General features: G+C 39.1%; 2 protein-coding genes across 2 annotated transcripts in view; one reads left to right on the forward strand and one right to left on the reverse strand.

The window, feature by feature from the left end:
* Positions 1–2,654, reverse strand: part of ZDHHC14 (zinc finger DHHC-type palmitoyltransferase 14) — a 148,047-nt gene extending 145,393 nt beyond the window's left edge. Inside the window, exon 1 of the mRNA XM_068938616.1 lies at positions 2,542–2,654. The gene's annotated coding sequence lies outside the window, so the exon portion shown is untranslated. The remainder of the gene's footprint in view (positions 1–2,541) is intronic.
* On the forward strand, positions 1,733–25,359 carry TMEM242 (transmembrane protein 242). The gene is made up of 4 exons (XM_068938617.1): positions 1,733–1,912; positions 4,432–4,532; positions 10,209–10,346; positions 24,216–25,359. The coding sequence occupies exons 1-4, from the start codon at positions 1,777–1,779 to the stop codon at positions 24,312–24,314; spliced, it is 474 nt and encodes a 157-aa protein (XP_068794718.1). The 5' UTR covers positions 1,733–1,776; the 3' UTR covers positions 24,315–25,359.
* The last annotated feature ends 1,448 nt before the right edge of the window (positions 25,360–26,807 follow it).

Genomic DNA, 26,807 nt, shown 5'->3' on the forward strand with positions numbered 1-26,807 from the left:
GATACTTCAGTTGCTCATACTTAATTCTCATAAGTTAGTATACCATTTGATAAAGGAACACATTCTATAGAGTGAAAAATAGATAAACGTATGGTAACTCATATCCATCAACAAGACCAACTAAGAGCGACCGTGACATACTGAGGAAAGAAAACAGAAGAGACAGATATGGTTGTCAACTACTGCTATGAGATCTCATTCGGACAGAATTTAGATTTAACTGAAAAATGATTTACAGAAATCGGGAGAACAAGAATTTCAAAAAAAAAATTATTTTAGAGCAACACTTGTCAAAACGAAACTTTGTAAAATTGGGAATGGCAAACAGGAATTTTTCCTAATTTTATTTAGTAATACCACTGATATGTAGTATCAATGTTCCCAGGTCTGGGAGACTTCCAGAAGTTTGTTTCTGAACAGTAGTGCTTTCGCAGGGTGATTAAGGGGCTATAAATCTAAGGAAATGATGAAACTTCTTCTGAAAGCTCTGGAAGTATAAGGTATTTTCTAAAATCACGGTAATTGCAATGACTCTTCCAAAATCTTCAGGAGGTTTTGTCCGAAGTGAAAGCTATCTTAGTCAAATAAACCAAATTAGAACTTAAAAACTCAGTGATTGAGAAAACGATTTGTATTATGTGAAAATAACCTTGATCCCTGAAGGGAAGAAACACAATACTGAATAACCGAAAGCTGCTTTCTGTGCTGTATGCCTTTTGAAAAGCAAGACAGCAGATTGCTATTTGGAAATCATATCTCCTTCTAGCATTGGAAATCACCAATAACTTCTTTAGTAGTATTGCAAATAGGTCTATCAGAAACGTAGCTGGAATAAAAATTATTTTGCATATACATGGATGCAATGGAGCAATACCCATAATACATGTGACTTTAAGGATGCCTTTTTTTTTTTTTTTAAATAAGGCCTAAAAAGATTCTTCTCTTACAAAAGTATTTTATTTTTACTATTGCTCTTTTTCAATATACATTCTTGCACAGACTGCCCCGGAAGTCCATGGTGTTATCTACCTCAGCGATTCACAAAAAAAAAAAAAACTTCACGAGTCTGCCACAAAGGACTTCGTTTAGATAAGACTTCGACAGCTTCTGCCATTTTTTTTCTGTGCTAATTGGCCTCTCTAAACATTGAAAATAGCTCCAGTTAAAGGCAGTCACTTACTGAGGAAATGACTGGTAATGTAACTCATGAAGACAACAATAGATTAATTTATTTTAAAAAATATTAAGTGCTTTATTGTGATGGACTCCCACGGTCTGCAGCATGGGCGCACCTGCACCTGCGCAGCCCCCCGTTATTGAGCATTGACATCAAAAATCAGAGTTACTGAGTATTTCATAACAGAAAAAAAGCCACCCCCAATTCTAATTAGTACTCCAACAGCAGAACATAACAACACCAAAAAAACCCCACTACGATAACAAGAAAAAAAAAAAAGTATTCCCAAATTACTGTCTGGATTCACAGGTGAGCCACAGTTACCTCAGTCACTGATAAAACTACTACATGGATCAAAATGTCCCGACCGCACCCCGCGGTCCCCAGGCACCGCAGCCTGCCTGCAGCACGGGCAGCTCTTGCTGCCTCGCAGCGGGGTGGCGGGACCTGCCGAAGCCCTTCGGGTTGCCGCGTTCCCCCCCCTACCCCCGGCCCCGGCCGAGGAGGAAGAGGAGGAGGCCGGGCCGCTGCCGGTGCCTGCCCAGCTCCGTCTCCTTCCGGGTTGCGGGCCGCAGCGGCCTCCTCCCGCGCCCTGGGCCATGGGGGCGGCGGCCGCCGCCGGCGGCGACGCCCGGGACGGTGCGGCGGCTCCGCTGGACCCCGGGCGCGGGACGCTGCTGCCCCGGGGGGGCGGCAGTCCTGCGGCGCCCCACGACAAGCTCTTCTTAATCAAAGGTGCAGAAAGCCCTTCTCTCCCCCGCCCCTCGCCCGCACGGGTCGGCGACGAGCGGCAGCGGCTGTGGGAGCCCCACGGTCGCCGTGCCCCCTCGCCCCCCCCCCCGCCCCCGCAGCTCGCCGGATCCCGGCCGGGCTGCGGAGAGGGTGGCGGCGGCGGCCGGTGCCCGCGAGCAGGACGCTTCCTTGCCGCAGCCCGACGTCTTGCCCCGCTCCCCTGGCCCTGGGGGGCTGCTCAGGTGTTGGGGGATGGCCGCGGCGTTTGGATGTGGCGAGGACGCCCCTAAAACGTCGCCTGCCTTTTTCTTCCCCGCCGGAGGGGACGGCGCCTGCTGCCTCTCAGCCTGCGGGGCTGGAGGGGAGGGAAGGGGGAAGCGGGGCTACACGGCAGGCAGCGCCGGGCAGGCTCGTTGGGGCACCCGGAGCTCGGGACTGCGGGAACCGCAGCCGCGGGGAGCTCCTCTCGCCCCCTGCAGCACGGGAGGGGAAGGCCGCCGGCCGGGCTGAGGAGAGGGGCGCCGCCTGGCACCGCTTTCCCGCGCCTTTGCCGAGGGGCGGCGAGGCGCGCCGAGCCCTTGCGCGGCCGGCAGCGGGGCTCCCCTCAGCGCCTCTCCCATGGCAAAGGTTACCTTTCCGAGAGGAAGAAACCGGCGCCGCCTCCGCGCTGCCGAGCGGTGCCGTTGCGCGGCTCGTTCGTCTGGGGGCGGGGGGAGGGGTGGGGGGGGGAAGGTTCCGTTAACGGTCACCGAAGTCAGCTGCGAGGGCTGAGCGCACCTGCAGCCCGGCGAGAAGGGCGGCGAGGAAAGAGAAGGATCACACCGGGGGGAAAATATATATATATATCTATATGTACGCACACACACACACGTATATGTATAGCATTACCGATTGTTAAAACATACTTTTGATGTGTAACAAAAAAGCTCCCCTAATCCAAATGTTCTTAGTCTTCAGTACTTTCTCTGAGGGATCTAAAGTTAGGGGAACGGCCAGACTGGTGACAGACTAAAATGTTTTTACCGTTATAAGCAACTAAGAGCAGAGGAGGAAGGAGAACTTACTGAAAACTAGTTTATGTTAATACGTTTTGCCCTTTGGCTTGTAATCACAGCCAGCGGTGAGGCAGCTGACCAGGCTCCCTGAAGACAGCCTCTGCCAGGGCAGCGCGCTAGCTCTCGCAGCTCCTGCCGACCCACAACGTCGGTGCTCTTCTCCGGCTTTGCCCACACCTTGGCTTACTGTGTCCCAGCGCTGCACCGGCCAGAAAATCCTGAGGCAAGACAAGGATCAGGTGGATGTTTTCCCCAGCAGACATAAGGGAGCGTCTCTACAAAGCAGGCAAACGTAGGGGTACCAGCCCCTGTTGCCTTGCTCTCTCTACCCCTTGCAATACTTTCTTCCCCACCCAGGGCCACGTTTCAAGTTCCTCCTCCTTGAGGAGAAAAAGTAAATTTAAAACCGATTATTATTTCTGAAATCAAGAAAATGTTGGCTTATAGACCTTGAAATGCAAAATGCAGTGGGCGTCCAGAGTTCTGGCAGGTCGTGAGGTCTTCCTGCTCCCAAACAGAAGACACGCTTGATATATTTCATTGACATGAATACAGCAAACTTCTCCATCAAACTGATGAGATAATTAATCTAAACAAATTGAGACCGAACATAAATATGTTTTGCTTTTTGCTTCCTGTTTGGGCCAGTTTTTAATTACCTGACTGGCATTAGGAAAGGAAAAACACAGGCTGGGTATCAATGGTTACAACGGAAGAACTTGTAACCACCTGGAAAAAGGAGTCTCATATGAGCTGTTCACGTTCAGCTGCTTTTGTACAGTCCAGTCAGTTTTCTGTACCAAGTCTCCTTCTGATCTGGTATCGCTACATGCGCTTTTCTGATGCAAGAACTGGAAGGGATCAAGGGAAATCCAAGTGACTGTGAAAATGCTCTGAAGAACTGAAAAGTGAGAAATGCTTTATAGCTTGGGAAGACTTTTTGCTAATGTTATTTTAGGGGGGAATTGGAGGACTAGAACAAAATGGACAAAGCTGGAGAACAGCTGCTGCTTATAGAAGGCTCTTTGGAGTTACTGGCAAATTTTCAGGTGGCCATTTGAAGTAACAAGTGATGCAACAAAAATAATTGAACCTTCCTTTTAGGGGAAGGGTGAGGCGTAGTTAGGGAAGAAGAAGATCACAGTAGCTTGGATCCTGAGTGAGAGAGGCTACCAAGGGAGCAGTGGAAACTGGGAAGTTTTATGAATAGGTGTCTTGGGGTTTGAATGATTTTTGTTTTATGTGGTTTAAAAATACACATTAGCCACTGATTTTTAAAAAGCACTTTTTCAAAGTATTGTTTCTTCCTTGCCATATTGAGTTAATGCAAATAGTTTTGACAGCTGTTCCTTTCCCTTCAACATCTGCTGACAGATCTTCCTTTCTTGTGTTTTATTTCCAGTTTTTGTTTTTTCTCTCTTTAGGAAAAAAAGTTTTGATTTTTATTTCTTAAACTTTTCTTGGCAGGTGGAATTTTTCTAGGTACAGTTGCTACAGCAGGAATGATAGCAGGTTTTGGCACGACACTTGCCATGGCAAAAAAGAAGAACCCAAACTGGTTCAGTAAGGTTTGTTCCTTTCAAACTGTTTTCCAGTGATGATATACAGGACAAAAGAATGCATTAAATCCTTTACGGAAATGGTGACACATGCGGGGTTTGGCTGTACAGAGTTGATGGTTAGGAGCATTAGACTTAACTGAAGTCAAGAGGAATAGGATTAATTTAAAAATCAATTTGAAGTTGGCACTGCCTAATACTTTAGTGCTTTGGATTAGTTGAAATAAAACAGCATAACACTCACTCTGTTTGCTGTAATCATACTACTGCTATATAATGAAATATAATTAATTATCCCTTTTGATGCTATGATATGAATGTACTTCATTCTCGTGAGCCTGTATCACTTCCATGATCCAATTTACCATTCAGTCCCACAGTGATATATTGGATTGGTAAGGGAGATAGCTGGAGTAGGGATAGGAATGAAAACACAGGAAGCTATGGAAGATGTAATGTGGCATTATTTAGTTAAAATTTGAGCTCTTCACCCTCTTCCTACTGTGTAAGGGGACAGAAGAGAATGAGTTAGCTTGGTGCTAATTAGCTTGATGCTAAGAGATCTGGTGGCCAAAACTACATCTCATGCAATTGCATAGCAGGATCAGTCTGAGTATTCTGTAAAAAAAGAAGAGAAAACTGCAAAGCAAAACTAACAATTACACCATGACTGTAAATGAATCCAAAGTATAGCACACTTAATTGAAGAACACTTTTTTTGCCTTCATTAACGCTTTGTTACTGCTGAACATATCAAAAATAGGCCCTTAAAACTGATCACTCTCTACTCCGCTGCACCTTTAAAATACTACAGATATTACAGAATTTTTGAGGAAGCTGAAAACTGATCAGTTGTGTTTATTTTTAATGTGTTAGTTTAATAAAAATACAAGAGAAAAAAATAGAGTGTTTTCTTCCATAGCACTTTAAGCTCATCAGAGCTGTTATATGCGATCGCTCAACAGTCTCCTTTTGTGGCCCAAGAAGTATCCTTCCTTTGCCATCGTTATTTTCCTCTTTAGGCTGCTGTATGCAGCTAAGAACTGTCGAATAACTCACCCACTGGCCTGTCAGCACCAATTCCCAATTTCCTGCTGATACTGTCATATTCAGAAAGGAAGAACTCACTGTCTTTTCAGGAAATGAATAGTAAGATCTTGACAGTTTTAAATAAGAAAATAAATAGCAGAGGATCTCAATAGTGGAAAGCTTACAAGGTACTTTTGGTTTGTTTGTTTGTTTAAATCCCATTATATCCAGGAGCAGCGAGAGAGATTTGTCTTCTGACCCTAGGCACAGTTCTAGCAGACTTTTTGGAACCGTAAACTTTAATAAACAGTTAAATAGAAGTTTTAGAAAAGAAACCAGGAAGGTCGTAGAAATTGTTTGTACTTTGTTCTGAGTTAGTATTGCACTTTGTAAGTTGCAGATTTAATTTTGTTAGTCTGACAAAGCTCAGATATCTGTTTTGAACCTTAAGGGTGTGTAAAGTTTACTTTTTGAGGAAAAAATGATTTGAGGAATAAAAAGAAATAATGGAGCAGTAGTTAAAATATTCCTTGATTAAAATTTCTTGGTGTACGAGTGTAGTTTCAGTGGCTTTATATAAAGGTAACCCATTTGTTTCTTTTGTAACTCCTTATTGTACTGTGAATTCTAGAAATCTAAGATTTTGAAATGGAGGCTTAACAATAAATGTGGGTTTCTTACTTGAAATAGATAAAACAGAAAAGTTTATGAGAAGTTGTTCCACAAGCTATAGAAATATATTACAAGAAAGAAGTTTTTTTTTGTCTTGTTTCTTACCATCTTTGTTGTATTTTTAAACATACTTTTTCCTGGGCATTGCATTTTTCCCCGCTAGCACAATTTCAGTGCTGTATGTTCTTGGCTGTCTGACCTGACCTGACCGCTATCAGTGTGAAATTTATCAAGAGTGGCATTAAATTGACATCCTGGAACATATGTGCTGGAAATGGCACTGAGTGATACATACCATACCATTTCTTGCTGAAAATCTGTATCTGCTACTATCTGTGCAAATGAATTCCAACAGTTTGCTATCAGAATTTGTAACTCCTGGACCCCTCAACTTAAATGCTGTGAAGTACAGAAAGAAAATGCATCTTGTCAAGGTAATGGCAGGTGAACAGTTTCAAACAGGAAGGCTCGAGTTTGAAAATGACAGGTATCTGTAGAGGTTCTCTGAGGTTTTGTGACCAAAGAGAAAAACGGTTTTGCAGTAGGCGTGCTTATGTAAATTTATAGTTATTTACTGCAGGTCATTGCTTATTATTTGTAGTAGCACATCATGTACAATAATGGAAGTTTAAATATGGGTAACTAAAGAAGAATATATTCTTGTATTCTTAGATGTTCAGTGCCCAAATATTACTTTTATCCTTGTTAGGGTGAAGCCATAGTTTCACAGTCACTTTAGGCAAATAAAAGCCAGCATTGCTGTTCAAAGAAGTAACCATACCATGTCTTAGTTCCTGGTAACTCATTCCTGCCCCTGTACCAGCACCAGCACTTGCGCTCCTAGGTTGATGGATGAGATAATACCTATTCATTCTACTTATTTTTACCCTACATTACTTTTAGTCCAGATTGGTCTTCTGATCTACCTCACTCATGACCACAGTGACTGTGCTGGCCTGAAGCTATGGGAAGGTCCACAGGAATGAGAATTACTAGTCAATATTGGGAAGTGATGCGAGACCTATTTCAGGGTTTTTGCTGGCTTGTGCCAGTTCTTGTGTCTGTGAAACTGCAGCATTCAAGTCAAAGCAAAAACAAGAAGCAAGCATAATGCAGCCTGGGTCAGATATAAATAGATTATGGAAGAAAAAATAGCAATATTTTTCTGAAGCTGTAGCATCACAGTCAGCTTCATGACTACATGCAGATTTTCAGTAAGCTAGAGTACAAGACCCTAGTCTTGCAGAGTATCGTCAACGCTATTGGCAAGAGATAAAGTTGAAATTGAACTTAGTGTGCCTCTTCCATGGTAGTGAAGTTAATCAAATATTGTAAGCAGTTGTATATTTGGAGCCCAAATTTACTTGAAACTGAGATTACATACTCCTGTTTTGTCATGAACCACGGCAGAAACCTTCAGTTAAGAAATGATTCTTTCTGTTGGGTAAAATTAAATGCTCAAGATGCCACAGTAAGTGTCCAGTAGCCAGCATTTATCCAGGTGTTTAATTTGTAGTTGGCTAAGTCATATAAAGCAGTGAGCAAACTTAATACAATCAACCAAAGCAGTTGAACATACCATTTATTTTAGGCGCCTTGAACACAGCAGAGCTTCCTTTCAGGCACAGATCTTATCCACAAGAGGATAGTTACAGGACTGAGGCCTGTGTCTGAAAAAAAAATAGTATCATTTCTCCTTCTCCTGCTTATATCCTCCAGAAAAAGAAATGAAATGTGAAGCATACGTTTTGGGAACCAAATCACCTAATTCTGTCCTATATTTTCCTTGTCTAATTTTTAAAAAGACTCAAGCATTTTCTTAATAGCTTATTTATTAAATCAGAGAGTTTCTTTTTTTAAAAAGTAGGAGCAGTAATGAAGAGAAAACAATGTGTACATAGAATAACAGGCTTGTGAATAAAACTTTGTTCTCTTTAAAATGTTCTTTTTTTGGTGACATAGTTTTCCTCCATGCTGTTTTACTGTTGTCTTTTTCTTTTTTTAGCATTTCATTAATCAGCTTTCTTGATGCTTGGAACAGCCTATCAACATATCTGATAATCATATGACAGTGTTGTTTACAGAAATCTCTTGTCTGTCTGCTTAGTACCCCTGAGGAACCAGCTTGTGACTGAACACCCTTTGACTGCTGTCAGTAAAGCCATATCAATTGTTTCCATTTTTGCTTTTTTTTCCTGGGCAATCAAGCATTTAAATAGCATTCTTTTCTCTGCCAGTAATTTTCACAGATAATGACTCCTATTTAAAGGTTCTGTGTGGAGAATATTTCTGTCAATGTTTTCCGTTTTCCAAACTAGAGAAATTCTTCTAACTGTTGTACATGTTTATGACATTATTCCTCTTTCAATAGTCTAATCATCAGGAATTTTACATCTATTCAATGCAATCTCTACTGCAAGAGGGATGAAAGTTTATTAGCTGGGGTAAGGCAATAATAGAACCTAGTTTAATGATGTGACTAGAGATCTCTATCATTTGTGTCTGTGTGCATATATGTGCATATGTGTGTATACATACACACACACACACAGACATATAGACACACATGCTACATTTATGCGTGCCCAAATTTTAAATGGGGCACACTTAAGGTCAGAACTGGACCTACTTTGTTTACACTGCCTGTACCAGAGCGCTGTTTTGTTAACGGCTTCCATTTTGGGATGTGCAAATCAGAATAAATAAGAATCAAGATAGCTTTTGCGTATGCGCTTTGCAAGTGTGTATTTGTCCTTGGGCAGCTACGCCTAGGACTGAATCCTAAGGAAAAGTGTTAACGCTGAGGATTGCCTGAAGATCTTTTTAACATTCTGATAAATACAAAGCCTAGGGAAAAAAACCCTACTGATGCTATTTCATTGACCAAATACTATAATGATAGGTGCTGCCCATATGTTAAAATGCATCAAAGAAGAAAGAGCAAAATTTTTATTCTAATCTTTAAAGAGAGAATGCAAAATATTTTTCCCACTTTTTGTGATGAATAAAGACTAGAAAAGTGCAAATCTTTGGCATGTTTTGGAGGAAATTTTTTTAGATCCTTCTGCATGATAGTTTTACTTTTCAGAATTTTAGACTTTAAATAAATTTTTACTGAATATATTTGTATGCTGGCACACACATTTATGTTCACCTTTGAGCAGTTAATTTTTAAGGTACCCAGTAAGACTGTTCAGACGCCATTCTTAACTATTATCTTCTAAAATCTATGTTTCTGTGTGAAGAATTGAACAGTGAACCTCATGAGGAAAATAAAGAATTTCCTGTATTAGGAAATAAATACACTAAAGTGGGCACGGCAATGTGGGAACGGCTGGCTAACAGTAAACTTGCAGGTGTGCATTTATGTGCTGTGACAGAAAAGGTTTCATCATGGTTGGGACTCCATCATGATTGAGGCTCCATTCTTCTTGGCCTGGGATGACTTTTTTGAGTGAAGTGTTTTATGTTAGCGGAACAAATTTTATGGACAGCTCCTAAGTTTTGGAACCTTAAAAAGTAGTTTAAAATGCCTACTCTTATTTTTGACCCATTTTGTGTTTTGACTGGTGGAATAACTGAATGTCAGTTTGTTATGCCCACAAAACAGTTGACAGTTTCTCATGCAGTAAAAATCATCCCCAGGTGCTACTGGCAACTTGAAAGCTGTTCCTGGAAGGTAGTGCAAAGTGGGTAAAGAAATTCCTGGAAGGTGGCTGAACCTACTTAAAGAACCTCTTATGCTGGTATAGCATTAATGTAGGGCTCCAGTCCATGTAAAGTTTCTGTCTCACCACGATTTGGTGGGAAGACAGCTTGTCTGCCCCTTGCTTGGCTCTCTGGGTCTGCTGGCCCTAACAGAGTTTCTGTAGCCACACTAGTACAGTTGGCAAGTCAGACAAACTTCTGGAGCACTGTTAACTTTTTTAGTTTATGTCTTTTTTTCAGTTACTGTTCACCTGATCACTTTATTTTTGATCCTAGGGTATTACTGCCACAGCTGCATTACCAGAAAGTGGTTCATCGCTGGCCTTACGAGCCCTAGGATGGGGCTCCTTGTATGCATGGTGTGGAGTTGGACTGATAAGTTTTGCCATCTGGAAGGCTCTGGGTGTTCACAGTGTGAGTACCAATTATGATCCCTTCAGATACTTTGTTCTTACTTGAGCAAGTCATGTTGGTGTGGCATGCCTTCCCTAAATCTCTGTCCCCACATGTATAGTGGCTAACCAGAGGTGAACGACAGAAAGGCATTCTTTGCATCTCCTACAAATGGGATGCTGTAGGAGAAGACAGTTTTGGAGGAGGAACTGTTTAGTCTTGCTTATGCGTATATGCATAGATGTTTCAGATTCTTCACAAAAGAGTCATTGTTCTAATTTAGAGACTAAAATAGTAGCTGCAAACTTTCTATAGTCTATGCTTGTTGAATTAAAGGCTACCCCCGGAATCCTGTCTTTAGAGCAATCTGTTTGTTTGTCAGAGTTCTGCTTTTTGCATCAAGATATTGGGGACAAAGGAAAAATTGAAAGGAAAATTGCTTTCTTTCCAGCGTGTTTCTGAAAGGGGCAAAGTGGCAAAAATTTGAGGTTGCGTGTTTAATAGACAAGAGTTCCGTAATATGCTGTGTCAAGGCAAAGAAACTGAGAAAGCATCCATATGTCCCAAAGGGCTAAGGCTATCTTTAGTAGATTGTTTGTGCTCCAGTGTTTCACAGTGTTGAGTATGAACACTAAAGTTCATGTGAGCATTTTAGTTTTCCCCTAGTAACGCAGTATGACTTAAGAGATCCCTGCAGCTATAAGTTTGGCAGAGCTGTCTGCATCCTTTATAGGACCAGTAATGAACAGACTTCCTGCAAATAAGGGTTACAAGCTGGCTAGTACATCATTCGTTCCACATTCTTAGACATATAGTCATTTTGAGAAGGGCCTGTTTACTTTATTTTCCTTTTTCAGAGAACAAGATTCTTTTGAAAATTCTTAATTACTATCATGTGAGCAAAGATAATGTAAACAATCAGTTAAACCACTAACTTTTGGGGAAAATATGTTGGGTCTAATAATTATTAGACAGCCACACAAAAAATAAATAAAGTTTTATTCATGAGAAACCATTTACTTAAGTTATTATTATGTGAAATTAAGTTTCTTTATACATACACTTCAGACCACAGAAGACACTGTGGATTTTAACTGAGCTCAACATTTTCAAATGAACATTTTCATTCCAGTTAAATGGTTTTTTTTTTAAAATGCTACTACAGACTTAGCTAAATAAAAATATCTTGTCTCTTCCATGTACTTGAATTCTGTTGCTCTGTAATACTTGCAGGCACCTAGCACAGAAAACTTGTAGAAGTACAAATTACAATTTCAAACCTAGTACTATGTATATAGACTTGAAACTGTGAACTTAAGTCAGACTTTATCCTCTGAAAGTGCTATACTATACATCCCTTAGAAAAGGTTTGATTCATGTTGATGCCAGGAATCTCTGCTGAATTAATGACTGAATTTTTGGCGGCTGAAAAAAGAGAAGAGCGTTGTGCCCCGCGTCTTCACCTTAACCGTGCCTTTCACAGTAACCAGCTGCCTTTGGGACCTGCTAATTAGTTATCTGGCCCTGTCACTATCCACTCTCAACGGGGCAGCAGCTTCATTTGTTTAAGCACTGGTAGTATTAATGGTAACGGCATTACTGACAGCTAATACAGTCTTTTGATACTCAGTTATTAAGCATAATAGAGTTCTAATGGTAAGCACCACAGATGCTTCACTCTCCAAACAACTGACTCGTCACCGCTTCTGATTAATAATAAAAAAAAAAAAAAAGGCCTGCGTTATTACCCTCGACTGCCCAGCACCGAGCTGCTTTTACTGCGGGCAACCGCGAGGCCGCCGTGGGAGGGGGCGGCGGAGGGGCGCGGGGGCGGCCCTGCCTGGCGCCGCAGCGGCACCTGGCGGCGGGCGGCGGCGCAGCACGCTGCTGGCCGCGGCGGGGCAAGGCGCGCTGGGCTTCCCCGCCGCTGGCCCTAGCCCGGGCGAGCGTCTCAGGGCCAGCAGGTTTGAAAGCCAGCGCTGCGGCAGTGGCGAAAGGTGTTGCCGTTAGCTGCATCCCAGAGGAGTGGTTCTGTTTGGTATCGCTGCCAAAACACTGCCGTTTTTTTTAAATGCTCGGGGACAGGTTTCCTGTGAGCATGAATTATCAGTTAGGCAGCACTGAGTGATTAAGACAGGGATAGCTTACTGAGTGATAGATTACTGTAAGCTTTGTGACTCTTTAAATTATCTTGTCATCCTCTTACAAAGTTAGAGACAAAACGACAAGAAAAAAATAGAACAATATTTCTTTGATAAGTTATGATTGCTATAATTAATCTGCTCCTGTGGTTCTGAAGCAGCACCACTATTACCCAGCAGCTTTTGTAGTGGAAGGTAACTGAAGGTATGGTTTGCTGGGAATGTTATGTCCACGCACCTTGTGATACAGCCTGCAGCTGCTGTAGGAGCAAGCACAGAGCAGTCATTGCTTAATCTGTTTCGGGCACTGGGACGATGCACCAACTTTGGTGATACTAAGTTTTTATTTAAGTGGTTGATTGGTTCTTAAAACAGTGCTGTGACAATGCCTACTTCCAGCTCTTAAATGGCTTTATTGTTCAAGGTGGTTCCCTGTAGCTTTACAGTCTGTTGCCCTTTATGCCAGCATGCAATCCCAGGAGTGATGGTAAGCAAGAGATCTTTATATCTTTGTGAGGCAGATAAAAGATTTTATGCTGTCCCAGGTTGGGTTGTTAATATCCCCTGACTGCAGTTACTGCTGTTGTAATCTAAGAATAGGTGGATAAGCAATAAACCCTCCTAAATTCCAGTCAACTCTTATCCCTAAATCGAGAAGTGTTGGACCAATGAGGATTCGGTTTGATAATGGTTTTAAGTTCTTTCTTTATTAGTGAAAAAGTGAAATCCACATTTTCAGTACCTAGGAACTGAAGGTTCTATCTTTTTTTATTGTGTCCCTTGCAGAAATTATCCAGCTGTCAGTAATAGTTAGCATGACTTTTAACTTGCTTCCCACAAGCTCTTGGGAACGTATTTCAAATTCAGTGCACTTTTGATCAGGGCATAGAAGCTCTGTCTACATTAGCAAGCACCGCAGTCCAATAGGATTGGGTCAGTGAAGCAGCTGGTGCTGAGGAGCTGATATGCATACCCCTTCCAGGGGATTTTTTAAAATTTGGACTAACTCCAGCCTTGTCCCATAGCTAGAATGCCTGTTTGCAGCTGGCCTACCTGAGGTGCATTCCTAGAATACATCTTCAGTTTAGTTTCACCCTAAAGGAATCTGGTTCATGTGCTTTGAGACCGTTCTGTAATGCAAACCCATGAACGTTAAATGGGGACGAGGGAGATTTGCTTCAAAAGAGCACTCCTGCTCTGAACTAGAAGACTCATCTAGACACATCCACAGCATTTCTCTTTGAAACACTTAACAAAACAGAAGAAGATCTGTAATGTTAAACACAAGTTTAATAATTGATATAATAAATAGAAACAAAAGTGTCAGCACTTTTAACAAGTATATTTGCTATCTAATAACTTTTACACTGTGGCATTATCTTCCTCTAAACTTGCAACCTCAACTGTGTAACTGTAAACTCCTGATACAGTGAACTGACCGTTGTTGATGGAAAACACAGAAGTATCAAATTTTGTAGAAAAGAGTGGTTTTAGCCAGTTTCTCATTTGAGATTTTAAAAAAGCTGAATAATTGTTGAAACATGTTATTTCTTTATATGAGTTACTCCATACAGTTTGAAAATTTCAGTTTATAAATAAATGATAAATTTTGACTTAAAAAAAATTTTTTTGAAGTGAAACATTTCAAAATCATCTTTAAAACCCTATTATTTCAGTTGACCTGAGCAAGTATTTTCATGGAAGTTTCCAAGACTTTATTTTCTAATGATAAATTATTTAAACTTTTCTGTATTTAAACAGTTTCAGTCTCAGCTCTGTCCTTGAAGGCTCATGGATTAGTGCCATTTAAGATAAAGAAAGCTGTGTCTGTGGAGATAAAAGTGGGCACGCTGTCAAAATACTTGTGATTATTTAAAGGAATTTCCAATCATAGCATAGCCTTGGAAACACAAAGAAAAAACTGTTTTGTCTCAGAATGAGGGCCAAATTCTCTTGTTTTATTTCTGTGACATTACTTCATATTAAACACTTTAATTAAACTAAAGTTACAGTAAAATAATAAAAGCTAAATTCAAAGCTTGCTGAAAAGCAGACTTGCTGCAACTAGTATAGTCTGACTGATTTATCTGATCAGCCTTCTTCTCCTTTGCTGCTTAAACTGTTGTTTTTTTAAAGGCAGGAACTTAACGTCTTAGAAGTCTGTAAAAGTAAGATGGACACCGTGCTGATGCATCGCTTTAATGAGTGGTATTAGTACGGTCCACATTTGTGATATAAATTATTCCTTTTTTTGAAGAGGTCCTTCTTGACCCACACTCTGTCCCTGAATGCTTCATTCTTCTTACCCTCATTCTCAATCCTCTGACCTTATGGAGGGAGTTGGGGAGTCTGATTCCCATGTAGCAGATTTTCAAGCACTCAAATATACTCCTGTACTGCATTCAGTAGGCATATTTATCAGGAATAATTAATGGTGATAAACAGCATGATCATTGAATAGAATCACCATATCCTATGAAAGCTTATTTCATCAAAAAAACGCTTGGGTACGAGTACTTCAGTCTTGAATCACATACAAAAAACATTTTCCCCACAGTCATTGCAAACTCATTCCAAGCACCTTCACAAAGCAGTTATTCTCAACTGAAGATTGCTGCTGCTGCTGCTGCTGATTTTTATACTAGGTTTAATTCCAGTTCCCTTACAATGTAACGACTGCGGTTTGTCAACAGTAGAAAATACTTGGAAAATGTTAGTTTCACAATTTTCTAGAAGTTACAGCCGAGTTGTAAACCCTTACTTTAAAGAAGCAGATTTTTTTTTGTTTTAATTAAAATTGCAGCTATATAATACTTGGCAGGTATTAAAACATACCTATGAATATCTGTTGTTTTATTCTTCATTTTTTACTATCAGCTGATTATGAGCCTTCTTTTAAAGGCAGAACAATAGCCTCAGCACTTGCAGACTGAAATGTTCAACAGTTAACGAACGAGATAAATCATGCTTTAAAAGCTCTTTTGCTCTTCATGTCCTCAATAAATTAAGTTTTATTTCCTCAGAAAGAAAAGCATTCTTTTTCCCATTGGATCATTCCCATTCCCATTCCCATTGGGATGATTCATATGTAGGTTTGTGAAACTGTATCTTGTTGCTTACACAGCTGTTCTATGGAAAGCTGGGAACATGCTGAGCAGAATTGCATGGTAATTTGTGAATAATATAGTTATTAAATATTAGTTTATCATCTTTATGGTGACTTCTAATGAAATATCCTGTTTTTCATTGATCTTAACCTTCAAAAATGTTAACAATGTAAAACAATTGCACAGCTGTGTACAGACATCTAAAACAATTAAAATACATGCTTGCTGTGGTTTTATTGGTAAGGGCATTTCCAAAGGCTCGCTGCTTATCTTTGGAGGAAATTTAACCTTTAAATCACCATTTAAAGCATAATAGGAATATCATTCGCCTTTCCCCCCACCCATTATTTTGACAGATATTTGATTTAATTTTGTGAGTCCATAAGCATAGGCGCAATATAAATACAAAGCGTATTGTATTAGCATTAAGGGCAGATGAATTTCAAAAATAAAATAATGAGATATTTGAGAATTATCCTGTCTTTGGCATCTGTAGATAGTACCGAGATCTATAGATCTCAGCCAAGCACAGGCATATTGCAGGGGCTGCAGTTTTTATGGTATTTGGTAAATGAACAAATGCCTCTATAAAAGCAGTGTGTTTCCTGGAGCCATAAAATTCTTTTTTTAAGTTGTTATTACTTTAATTTTTCACTGTATTTAATCCTCACCTAAGTGATACTCATGAAGTTTCTATTCTTTATCATGGTTACACTTGATGGCATAATAAAAACACATCATTTCTTTGCTATTTAATAGTCATATAATTCAATGTAATTCAGATCTGTTCAGTTTTCTTAACGTTGTTTAATCTCCCCAATACTTACGTAAATACAATATTTTAAAAAGAAGATAGAGTACTAGTACAAGTTAGTTCTTCATTCTCCTGTTTATGCAGGATTTTTCTGCATTGCTTATACTGCCTAATTAGTTTGGTGTGGAGATGACTTGCCTCCACACATATGTTCTGCTAGTATTTTATCCAAGAAGTAAAAAAAAAAGCCCTGTGAACTTCACTGTGTACTTGATAAAGCAGAATGCTTATTCAAGCAATAAGCTCATCATTTTCCTACTGATCCCAGGGAGACCTGCTACACTTATGTCATCAGTAGGGACAGCTGTAAGGAATTCACGAATATAGGAAGACAGTAACTGTAACTCTCTTTAGGAATTTTTCTACTGTGTCTTGGAAGAGACTTCTAGCTGCTTGCTGCCAGCAACGTGTTAAGAAACTAGACAGAACAAAATAATCACCCTTTGGTCTAAAATTGCCTCTGTGGAGCACTTCTGCTTCTCCGTAAGTGGACCAGCTGATTGATCCACTTCTCACCTGCATATAAATACATACTATATGTGTATAACTAAAATCTGAATAGAAGCTTATCTGATTGGTGTAAATTATTCGTGCTAGATCTTAGTAGTATGGGATCGTCTTGTGCTTTGAAGTATGGCAATATGACGCTTGTCTTAAGCTTCTGTGGTCAAAGACCCCAGATGCTCTGCTTGCCTGAAAGCGTCCAGCTGTCACATCCCGGCTCTTTGCGTAACGCTAACTCTTGACAGGTTTCTTGCATGGAATTCAGCCCTGTTCCGGGAGTCAAGGCTGTTGTGTCTCTTAAGAATAGGGCTTTGGTTTTGTTCTAGCTCTTTTCACAACCATGAATCTCACTTCCGCATTGTACATATCATGAGTGTAAATTCCTGTACATACAGAGGATAAAAATTACCTGGATTACCTTTTTCAGGAACTGTCGTCTTACCTGCAGACAAATCGTATGTTTTTGATTTAATCCAGACATCCAAATTACAGCACACAAGAGCGTATACAGTTTGAATATGCATCCTGAGATTTTGGCTCCAATAGTCAACATTCCTTTACAGATCTAGATATTTAACTATATTAATTTTAAAATTATGTCAGTATTAATTTTTGCAATTGTCTAGTGTGACTAAGGAACAATGACTAATGCACCGTAATACACTCATCATGTGGATGTCATTTCCAGGTACCCAGGTTTGAAATCTTAGAAAGAACAAAGTCATTGCTTATATAATACAATAAGATTCTGCAGAAATAAATGGCATGTGTCTCAGTGAATTCAAAAGTATTCCACTCTATTTTTTCTGCCTGGCATGAAAGCTTTTTGCAACAAGAAGGTATAATCCAAACTTTGTTCCGTTACATTCATTTTGAAGCCTGATGCAGCATCACTGAAATCAATGGGAATAGGATTGAGAATGAAACACTGACTTCGTCTGCTTTGAGATATCGTATACTTCAAAAGCTTAAGTCTTTGACGCTTATTTTCAGGAAGATCAGTGTAGAGATTTATAGAATTTTAAAACATACTCTTATTTCTCTTAACCTAAGGAAGAAACTTCTTTTTTAATGTGGTTTACAAAATTGCCATCTTTGTGTATGTAAATTAATTGCTGTCTTTCACATTGATCATAATTAGCTAACCACTTCCTTTTTTGTATTTAAAATAATTCAAACTTAAACCAGAACACTTTTGTTTTCTTCAGGCTTTTCTGCTGGATTGAGATCATCTTCCTTTTGCTATAGATTTATAGAAAGAAACCTCCAGGCTAGTAGTTAATGGTCCCACTTTTGGGAGTTAAGTGACATTCATGTAGAAATTGAACCAGACAAGATGGGGCTACTAAAACATGTTTGTGGTATAGACCAGTTACGTTCCAATTTGTGAGATGCATGGATCCATTTGCAATTGAGTAACATGGTAGCTACATACATGGAAAAGTAACATGAGCAGAGTATTCCTGTTTTATCCGTTCATGCGACCCAGTCATTGCAAAAAGGACAGCCTGACCCATGGTACCTGACAGCTCGCTATAGCCCATCAGTAATTTGAGTCAGAATATGTGGTAGCTTTGGGAGGTAAACGTATAATGTTTTTAGAACTACGTCAGCTTCATTTTAAGCAATGAAGATAGTCTCCCCCTCTCCCTGTAAACTTAACTTTATTTCAGATTATTTTCATGTTATTTTTCTTTTAAAAAGCACAGGACATGTTTTACGTGATTATACAGGTTTTATAAGGGATACATTTCTGTCAAATATCTCTGTGTGTGTTTAATTTTAGGCATTGTAAATGGCCTTCTGATTTCAAATAGACTATTCAACACCATGTAAAGTTAAGTATGTGTGTAAGTCTTTGTGGGACAGGGGGTTAATATGAGCTCTTTACTTCTCTAGATATTTAACAAAATTCTCCCGCATCTTTTCTCTATGCAAGCCTGAGACAGTGGAAATCCGAAAACAGGTTGTAAACAGCGCACTATGACAGTACAATGTAGCATGATTAAAGTATTATCATGTGTCCTGCCAGGATTGACCTTCTGAGTGCCATTGTCTTAGACCTGTCATTTTGAATAAACTGAACATTCATAATGCCTCTGCCAATCAAGTATATGATCTGAGAATATGGAGCAGAGCACTATTTTTCCCTGCTTATTTCAGAGTTGGGCTTGCAAACTGGCACAAGCTAACCAGCAATGAGTATTCCCTTTCACCTTAAGAATCAGAGGATTACCTTCATGCAGGAAGCTGTCTGCTTTACTCGTGGAGTACTGTAGGCGCTCAAGGCTTGCCGTTTTCCGCAGATAACTTGCTGTTTCTCTATGCAGGCCTTGGTAAGCATTTGCTAACAGGGTGACAGCAATCATTTTAAGATTTGGGAAAAGGGGGTAAGAGCAATCCTCTCTGATGCTCTTAAATCCAGGGCAGCCTGTCTCATCTTCATGCCATGTGAAATGAAAGGTGGCTGATTAGAATACAAGGCATGTAGATATTGTATTCTGCTGCCAGTCAGTATTCCAGTTCAGGGCATCTAACCTTGTATCGCCTGGAAGCTCATATAAGCAGTTCTTACTGGTACAAGTACTAAAATAGAAAACTAATAATTCCTACAATCTAGGCTGGCCTATTACCAATGTCAGACATTAAAGAGAACATTTCTTTGTAAAACTTTAATTCTAGGATTCATAGAGACTCTTTTACCTATTCTTCCATTCATTTTAATATGAACGGCTACCTAAGTGCTCTCGGTAATAGTGCTATCCCAGTTTTTGTGTGACATTCTGTCAACGATGTACATTAAAAAGACATTATTAAATGGAAGATGCTTTTAGGTCCCCATATTTTTGCCACCTGAGGCAGGATCATTAGGTTAAGATAAGAAAATAACAGTGATCTGTAGCTATTACCGATTATTTAATGCAGTAAGGTAGATGATACCCTTTTAGAAAAAAGCCTGACAGTCAGAAGTGGAACAGTTACTGTAATTTATTTGGCAGGAAAAAACAGCATCAAGCTTTGCAGTATCTGTGATAAAAAAATAAAATTTACCTGAGTGAAATTCACTTCAGAGAGTTGCCTCCAGGAATGGAGCATGCTGGAATGCTAAGTCAAGAAATGATACAAATTGTTCACGTACCACTAGGTTCAGAGGCGGTAGCTGAGAGAGTGGCCTACAATACTGAAGGCAGCAGAAAGAGGTACTGCACTATTAATTGAAGACATTACCACAGTTGAACCAAGTACTCCCGTGTCAGGATGGCTGGCAATAATAAAACAGCACCTATTTCAGTGAATTATTTCAAAACGTTCCATTACTCAGTACATAGCACATCGGCTTTTATAATTAAATTAATGCCTTTTGGTTTGAGACCACTGGCATGTGTATCGTGGAAGCTAGAGGAAATGTGGAAGAAGATTTCTTAGGAGGAGGAGGGAGAAGAGGCATCCCTAATGGCATATCTGATATAAAAAGGCAAGGCAAGACACAGATTCCTAACTGCAGCATTTCCCTCGTGCAGAAGCATGCTTGTCCCCTAAAAGGGGCAGGTAAAGATAAGGTCCCAACTTTTGCACCTCAGTGTGTTAATAGCATATAAAGCCAGACTAACCGTCTTCACAGGAGGCTCACCACAAAGCAGGAGGCCAACTGGATACCTGGTAAGTCCAATTCATAGAAGGGCAGCTAATCCATGTTTAGTGGACAAATTATCCTTTCATCACAAGGATTCTCTGAAGTTGCGATGGGCCTGGTACGGCACTGTCAACCAGATACAAACAAGAAAACCCTGAGACCAGTGTGAATTACTTTGAGGGCCAAATTTAGTCCCATGCTAAACATAGTTTGGCCAGTCCAGGCCCAGGACATTGAGCTCATAGCCTCTGACTGAAAAAAGTCACATCCTGAGGTTTGACACTGGAAAGGTTTGTCAGCAGACTGACACCTGACACTGGGAGGTAAGGGACAGGAACTCTGGGATGCAGTTTCCATGGTCACTGACGTGTGTATATGCTGGTTCCGTTACATCAAAGAATAGTTACTTTTTAAAGTCTTCTCCATGCTCCAAAGCAGTGATTTCACACTGCTTGGTGCAGTGACAGGTGATTTTTAGAGGAGCTCTGAATGCAGGGAGAAAGGTGGCTAGGGTTTAGAAGTACATTCAGGATAGAAACAGGCCCAGATGTGGAAATGGGAGGAAGGAACTCAAAAGCTGGTGTCATTGGTGAAACAGAAGAGACGGGAGATATCTTAGAAGTCCAAAAACAAAGCCCTAATGAAATGCTTCGCTGCATTTTCTCACTGAGAGGAGAAGGAGACAGAGAAAAATAAAAGTCTATGACTAGTATTAGGCATATTAATGCATTTGGTGGGAACTCAAAAAATATTGTGGAGAGAAATAACAGAGTACACTACCTTTTAAGTTGTATAGACATGACAATTTTGCATAAAAGTTAATAGCTGTGGTGTTTGTATTGTCAACAAACTGGCCCTGCTCAGATGTACTGTGAAGACATTATGTATTAGTTAGGGCCATGCCAGTCACTATAGATAATGTCTTTCTTGAATAGCTGACAATCTAAAACATAGCTTTGAGAAGACAATGCACAGTGGTGATCAGCTTGGCATTCTGATTTATTAAGCTCACTACCCAGAATGGGAATCAAAAAAGAAGAAAGTTTGTGGAAAAATATAAAACATAGTCAAACTTGTAAATTGGAAAGAGAAAAATATTATGTGCAGAGGGGGGTCATGGAAAAGGGCACAAATGATGGAGTGAAAAGAGATAAATGAGATGTTGCGTCTGTCATCACTGGCAAAGTGGTTTTACAAATAAACATCAACATCTGAGATGGCAAGGCTGAGGAAATTTGTCAAGGGATCTTGAAAGCAAAAAGAAGATACTGAATATTCCAAATTTTGTCCATATGTTAATGAAGAAGTGCTTTTCCAGAAAATGAGTTGCTTTTACCTGCAGAAAATAAATTAGCATTCTGAGAGGAAATGAATCAAAGATTCTTAAATCTACATCCACCAGCAGTGTTTTAGCACTTTCTAGATAAACAGATTTTTTTTTCAGAATAGACCTGTAGTATTTTATTTATTTCCCACACAAGACTGTTTTGTGCATTCTAGGGTTAGCGTTTGGCATTTTGGTAGTAACGTGGTAGCTGTTAAGAGTGAGGAAGCATTGCAGTTATTGAATGGCTCCCATGCCTATATCACCCTTTTTTGGAGGTCTTATATATCGCTTCTAGTTTTCTTTGGTTTCTTGGGTTTTGTGGAGTAACTGAGGTGTCCTGTAGGGCTTATGAGTGCACCATTTAAATTTGACACTAAAAATCTGAGTTTAGAAACAATAGCCAATAAATCCTCATTGCACCAGTTCATTAGCTAGTATAAAATGTTTTATTTCCATTTATACCAAGTGAGCTACAGCTGTTTATACCAGGTTAGGATCTGACCACTCCTGTGTTTTCAAACACCCAGATAATACTTAGAGCAAGATGAAAGAGTAGAAGAGGTGGGTTAACTTTTTAGAAATTAAAAAAATATAAAGTATATTGAACAGTTTGCACACATGAGAGAAATGAGGTAACTTAATTAGAGGACTGGAAAAAAACATCTGAGCTAAAGCTCCTATAAGCATTTTCTCCTGTAAATGCTTGTATTTAATTGTTTAATGTAATGTGGGCTGTTCCCCTATGTCAGCTCTGATGTTGGTGTTCAGTACCTTTGGAAATATTAGTGCTCTGTGAGAGTCTTTTGATTTTAAATAACTTAGCAAAAATTCTTGTTTAGGAAGTATTGCAGGCGATTGCCAAGATTTTTTTAAAAGAAGAAAGAATGAATAACAACAGCTATCTGATCAGGGTAAAATATGGAGCAGACATTGAAATACTTTTTACATAAGACCACAAACGGGATAAAGCAAAAAGGATAATTTGGCTCTGAATTTTCCTCCTAGTTCTTCATATAGTATGTATTTTTATTTGATTTGTAGTACATAGGTGTTTTGCACAAAAAAATTGAGTTCTAATGTGTTTTCATAATCATATTTAGTTTTAATCTTAGTAAAGAATTTGTAATTTCTTTGTAAATTGTTTCATTCTTTGTATCAGCTGTAACTTGAATAATTGCATTGTAGCCACATTTCTATAAAGAAGTGCCAGTTCTCTGTCAGAATTATTCCTACACAGAACTTGAACAGAAAATGCCCAAAGGTACTTGTAAAAATATTGATGACCCACAACACACAAGTGTAAGCATATTAGAGAGAATGCCTTTGTGGCAGTTAAGAATATCTAGATTTCCTGGAACCTCTCCATGGGATGAACTGACAGATTTGGTATTCAAGAGATCATTGCATCCAGTTGAATATCACATCCTGTCTTCTGTGCGTGAATATCATAGAGTCTGTAGAGCTTCCTGAAATAGTAGTCCAAAACTTCCCCTGTACATCCTGCTGTTTATGTAACGAGATTTTCACTGTTTTACTTCTTCTGCATCTATATTTCAAAAAGATGCTATATGTAAAAAACTTGGAAGAAAGGACCTTGCTAGATCTAGACACTATCTTTAAAGAGAAGTGATTTTTAAAGAAATTAAAATTTCAGTTCTAGCCTGCCAAGATTATTGAATCAGGCATCAGTGATAAAATGGTTACAATAAATATAGATACGGTGATTTGTATTCATGTATTGATATACAGAATATAAAACCAGAAATATTTTCCTTTGAGCAGAGATTTTAATTTACGAACAATGAAAAAACATGCTGTAATATATAGTTAGGAATCTTGTTTTCCTCTCTACTGTTATTTAAAGTTTGTTTTGTTACCTATATCCATACACTATAGGATAAACCAAAATTAAGTCAGAGCTGAGCAATAATTTTTTAGTCCTTATTTTAAAATTCTTGAACAGACCCACTGGGCCTTTAATCCACGGCAAGTGTTAAAAAAAAGAAAAAGCACTACAGCCACAATTCAGACATATTCAGGTAATTTTCTTCCAAACAACAAACCATTTCAAATACATATATATGGCAGTTTGTGTGACTGTAGTGAATGATTCAGGCAGGTGGTCCAAATTAACCACCCCAGTCTAGTGATTTAGAACTGGGGATTGCTGTGGGTCCCTTTTTTTGCCTAGTTATTTGAACCAACACAGTAAGAGGGAAAGACTTAATTTTCTGTTATTTTTAAGGTCTTTTTACCTCTTCTCTACCTCACACAGCCATGTTTTGTGGAACAAGCCCAGGGTTCATGGTATTACTTTATGTCTGTCTTATTTGACTAATTTTATGTTTTAATCTCTTTTATAGATGCAAGAATTCCAGATTAAAATGCAATCAGTGTTCCCAGCAATTCCTAAAAAAAGCGAATCTACTGTTGAATGGGAAGACTTACTTAAACCCAAATGAAAGAAGCAGAATAATTTGGAGATGTCTCTTTCAGCAAGAATGGCAGGGAAACTACTGGAAGTGTCCCATCTGAAAAACAGAAAAGAAAACTCAGACTGAGTGAATTACTGAATTCACTGAATCTAGAGATGCCAGTGAACATCTAACAACAGGAGAATTTATAAAAACAATTTATATTACGCTGTATTTTTGCTGGTACTTTTTCAGCCTGTTTGATATAGTTGATTTGTGAGGAAATCCAAGATAAGTTGTATCCATCTTGAAAAAAGACTGTATCTTTTGAAAACTTGAAGAAGAAACCAATCTTCAGGAGTAAATATGATGAAAATACAACAGTAAACTCTTATCCCGTCCTGCTTCTCAAGAGAAAGAGAAATTTTAGGAAATTTCTCTAGGAAACAACAGTACTTTCAGTGCCATTTACATGTCCCATTAGGAATATAACCATCAAGTAAATTGCAACAGATCTGTTAATGAGCCTGAAGGTAAAGCATACAGTGGACTCTTCTAAAAATAAAGGAGATATTTAAAGTTGCAATAGAGGAAGTATCTGAACCACGCTATTTTTGAGTGTCTGGAGGGAAAGCTAAAAGCATCCAGAATGCAAGGAATGAGCTACTGAGCTTCTCTGTAGAGCACCAGAAGAGATCTCTACAAAGTGAACTCTGTTTCCTCAGTAGCAGCTTTTTTATTGGATCCTACAATAGCAAATCTGATCATCTGCATAGAAGCTACTATTATAGTTGTATAGAAATCTAAGTTGTAAGTGAAAATGGCATAAAATACTGAGACACCCAGTCTGTCTTATGCAACAAATATTTTCAGCTAAGAAAATATATGGTCAAGTATAGCTTTTTGTATTTCAGTGGTTCCTGTGGCTCTTCTACCAGGAGAATCCTAAGCAACATGTTATTTTTCACACCGCAGTAATTTCATGAAGTGTGGGCGTAAACTAGGAAGAATAACGTCTTAGTCAAACACTGTATTTGCAGAACTGTAGATCTCTAAAACTGCAGAAATAAAAAAAAATGCTATCACTGAACAATCCTTTGCTGAATGCTCAATTTGATCAAATTTTTTATTAATTGCACACAGTCCAATTAGTCAGCTGTCAGATTTAATAAAGTCCTCTTAAAATCTGTCCTTTATGATTAAATCTTTAGACTCTTAAGAAAGAATGTTAAAAAAAAACCTTTAAATGTCAGATGAATAATAGAGAAGTATGGTTTCCCTTTGAAATATGACAGCACAAAAGTAATACTTTAAAGAAACTGAAGTGTAATAGCTGACATTTTTTTCCATAGCTTGATGCTTGTAATCCAGTATTAAATAAATTGTGGTGCATGCTGCCAGCATACACACATGAAAAATGGTACTATTTTCATATTTTATTAGTTTGTGCACATGCTGATGCTTGTATTGCCTATGTTTATGCATGTTAATACTGGCTTACCAAGTTTAAAATACTATTCATGCCATTAGAGCTAGTCAAGTGGCAAACAAAATAAATGCAACCCTCATAATGTCCTTAAGGTTGCTCACCTTTATTTTCTAAGGTGGGATTCAGGCAGGTCACCTAGCTTTATCTGGGCTAAAAAACTTTTGGCAAAAATCTAATATAAACCAGTCATCTAAGTTCCCTGCACAGTCAGCAAAGGCAGATAGAAATGTTCAAAGAGGGAACAGTAGTTCATCGTACTAAAATGAAAGTCTGATCCTGGAATTTTACAAAGCATCTGAACTGACCTAACTGGGGGCTGCATATGAGAAAGTCTGCCCTACTCTTGCTTCCCTCCCATCAACCCAGTGACCATATGAGAACGCAGGTCAGGGGGCTAGCAACCCTGCAAAAGAGTAGTAGTTTTCCAGTGCTTTAGAGCACTGCTGGAGGGTCAGAAAAGTGCTAGTCCTAGCACAAGAGCGCTCTCCCTTTTCATAATAGCTAGCCACGGGATCAGTCTAGCTGTATTGTAAGACATTCCCTTATGATAGGTAGGATGAATCAAATCTGGAGGCACCCAGCTGTATGGAAACATCAAATTATGATCTTCAAAAAATCCACCAAAGCTAGTGAAATTTACAGACAGAAATCTTTAAAATAGAATCATGCTTATAGGCAAATACAGAGTGATCTAGTAAATCAGTGTTAAGGTTTAAGACTGAACATAAAACATCTTCCAAAGAGGGAGAAATTCATAGATCATCTTATTATTCCAAGCTTTATTCTGTGCTTTTGGCTGGAAACAGGTTTTTCTCTAGATAAAGGTTTATGTAAAAGAGTAAGAACATAATTTAAAAGTAAATTAAGTCTCGAGCCTAATGAAAAACATGGCAGTTGCGTATTTTCCTTCTTGCACTATGCAGCTCTTTTCCCTAGGTGAACATTCTGCTGGATTTGTGTTTTTTTTTTTTTTCCTGTTTCTGAAAATATTTGGCACAGAGTTACTGGAAACCACAACAAAACCCTGGAAAACATGTCCTTCTCTGAACAAA

The sequence above is a fragment of the Struthio camelus genome, chromosome 3 (assembly GCF_040807025.1).
Source record: "Struthio camelus isolate bStrCam1 chromosome 3, bStrCam1.hap1, whole genome shotgun sequence".
In the NCBI taxonomy this organism is placed as follows: Eukaryota; Metazoa; Chordata; class Aves; order Struthioniformes; family Struthionidae; genus Struthio; species Struthio camelus.

Coding starts and splice junctions, on each gene's coding strand:
- TMEM242 (XM_068938617.1), top strand. CDS start 1,777: ATGGGGGCGGCGGCCGCCGCCGGCGGCGACGCCCGGGACGGTGCGGCG. Junction 1,913..4,431: donor CAAGCTCTTCTTAATCAAAG/GTGCAGAAAGCC, acceptor TTTTCTTGGCAG/GTGGAATTTTTCTAGGTACA. Junction 4,533..10,208: donor ACCCAAACTGGTTCAGTAAG/GTTTGTTCCTTT, acceptor TTTTGATCCTAG/GGTATTACTGCCACAGCTGC.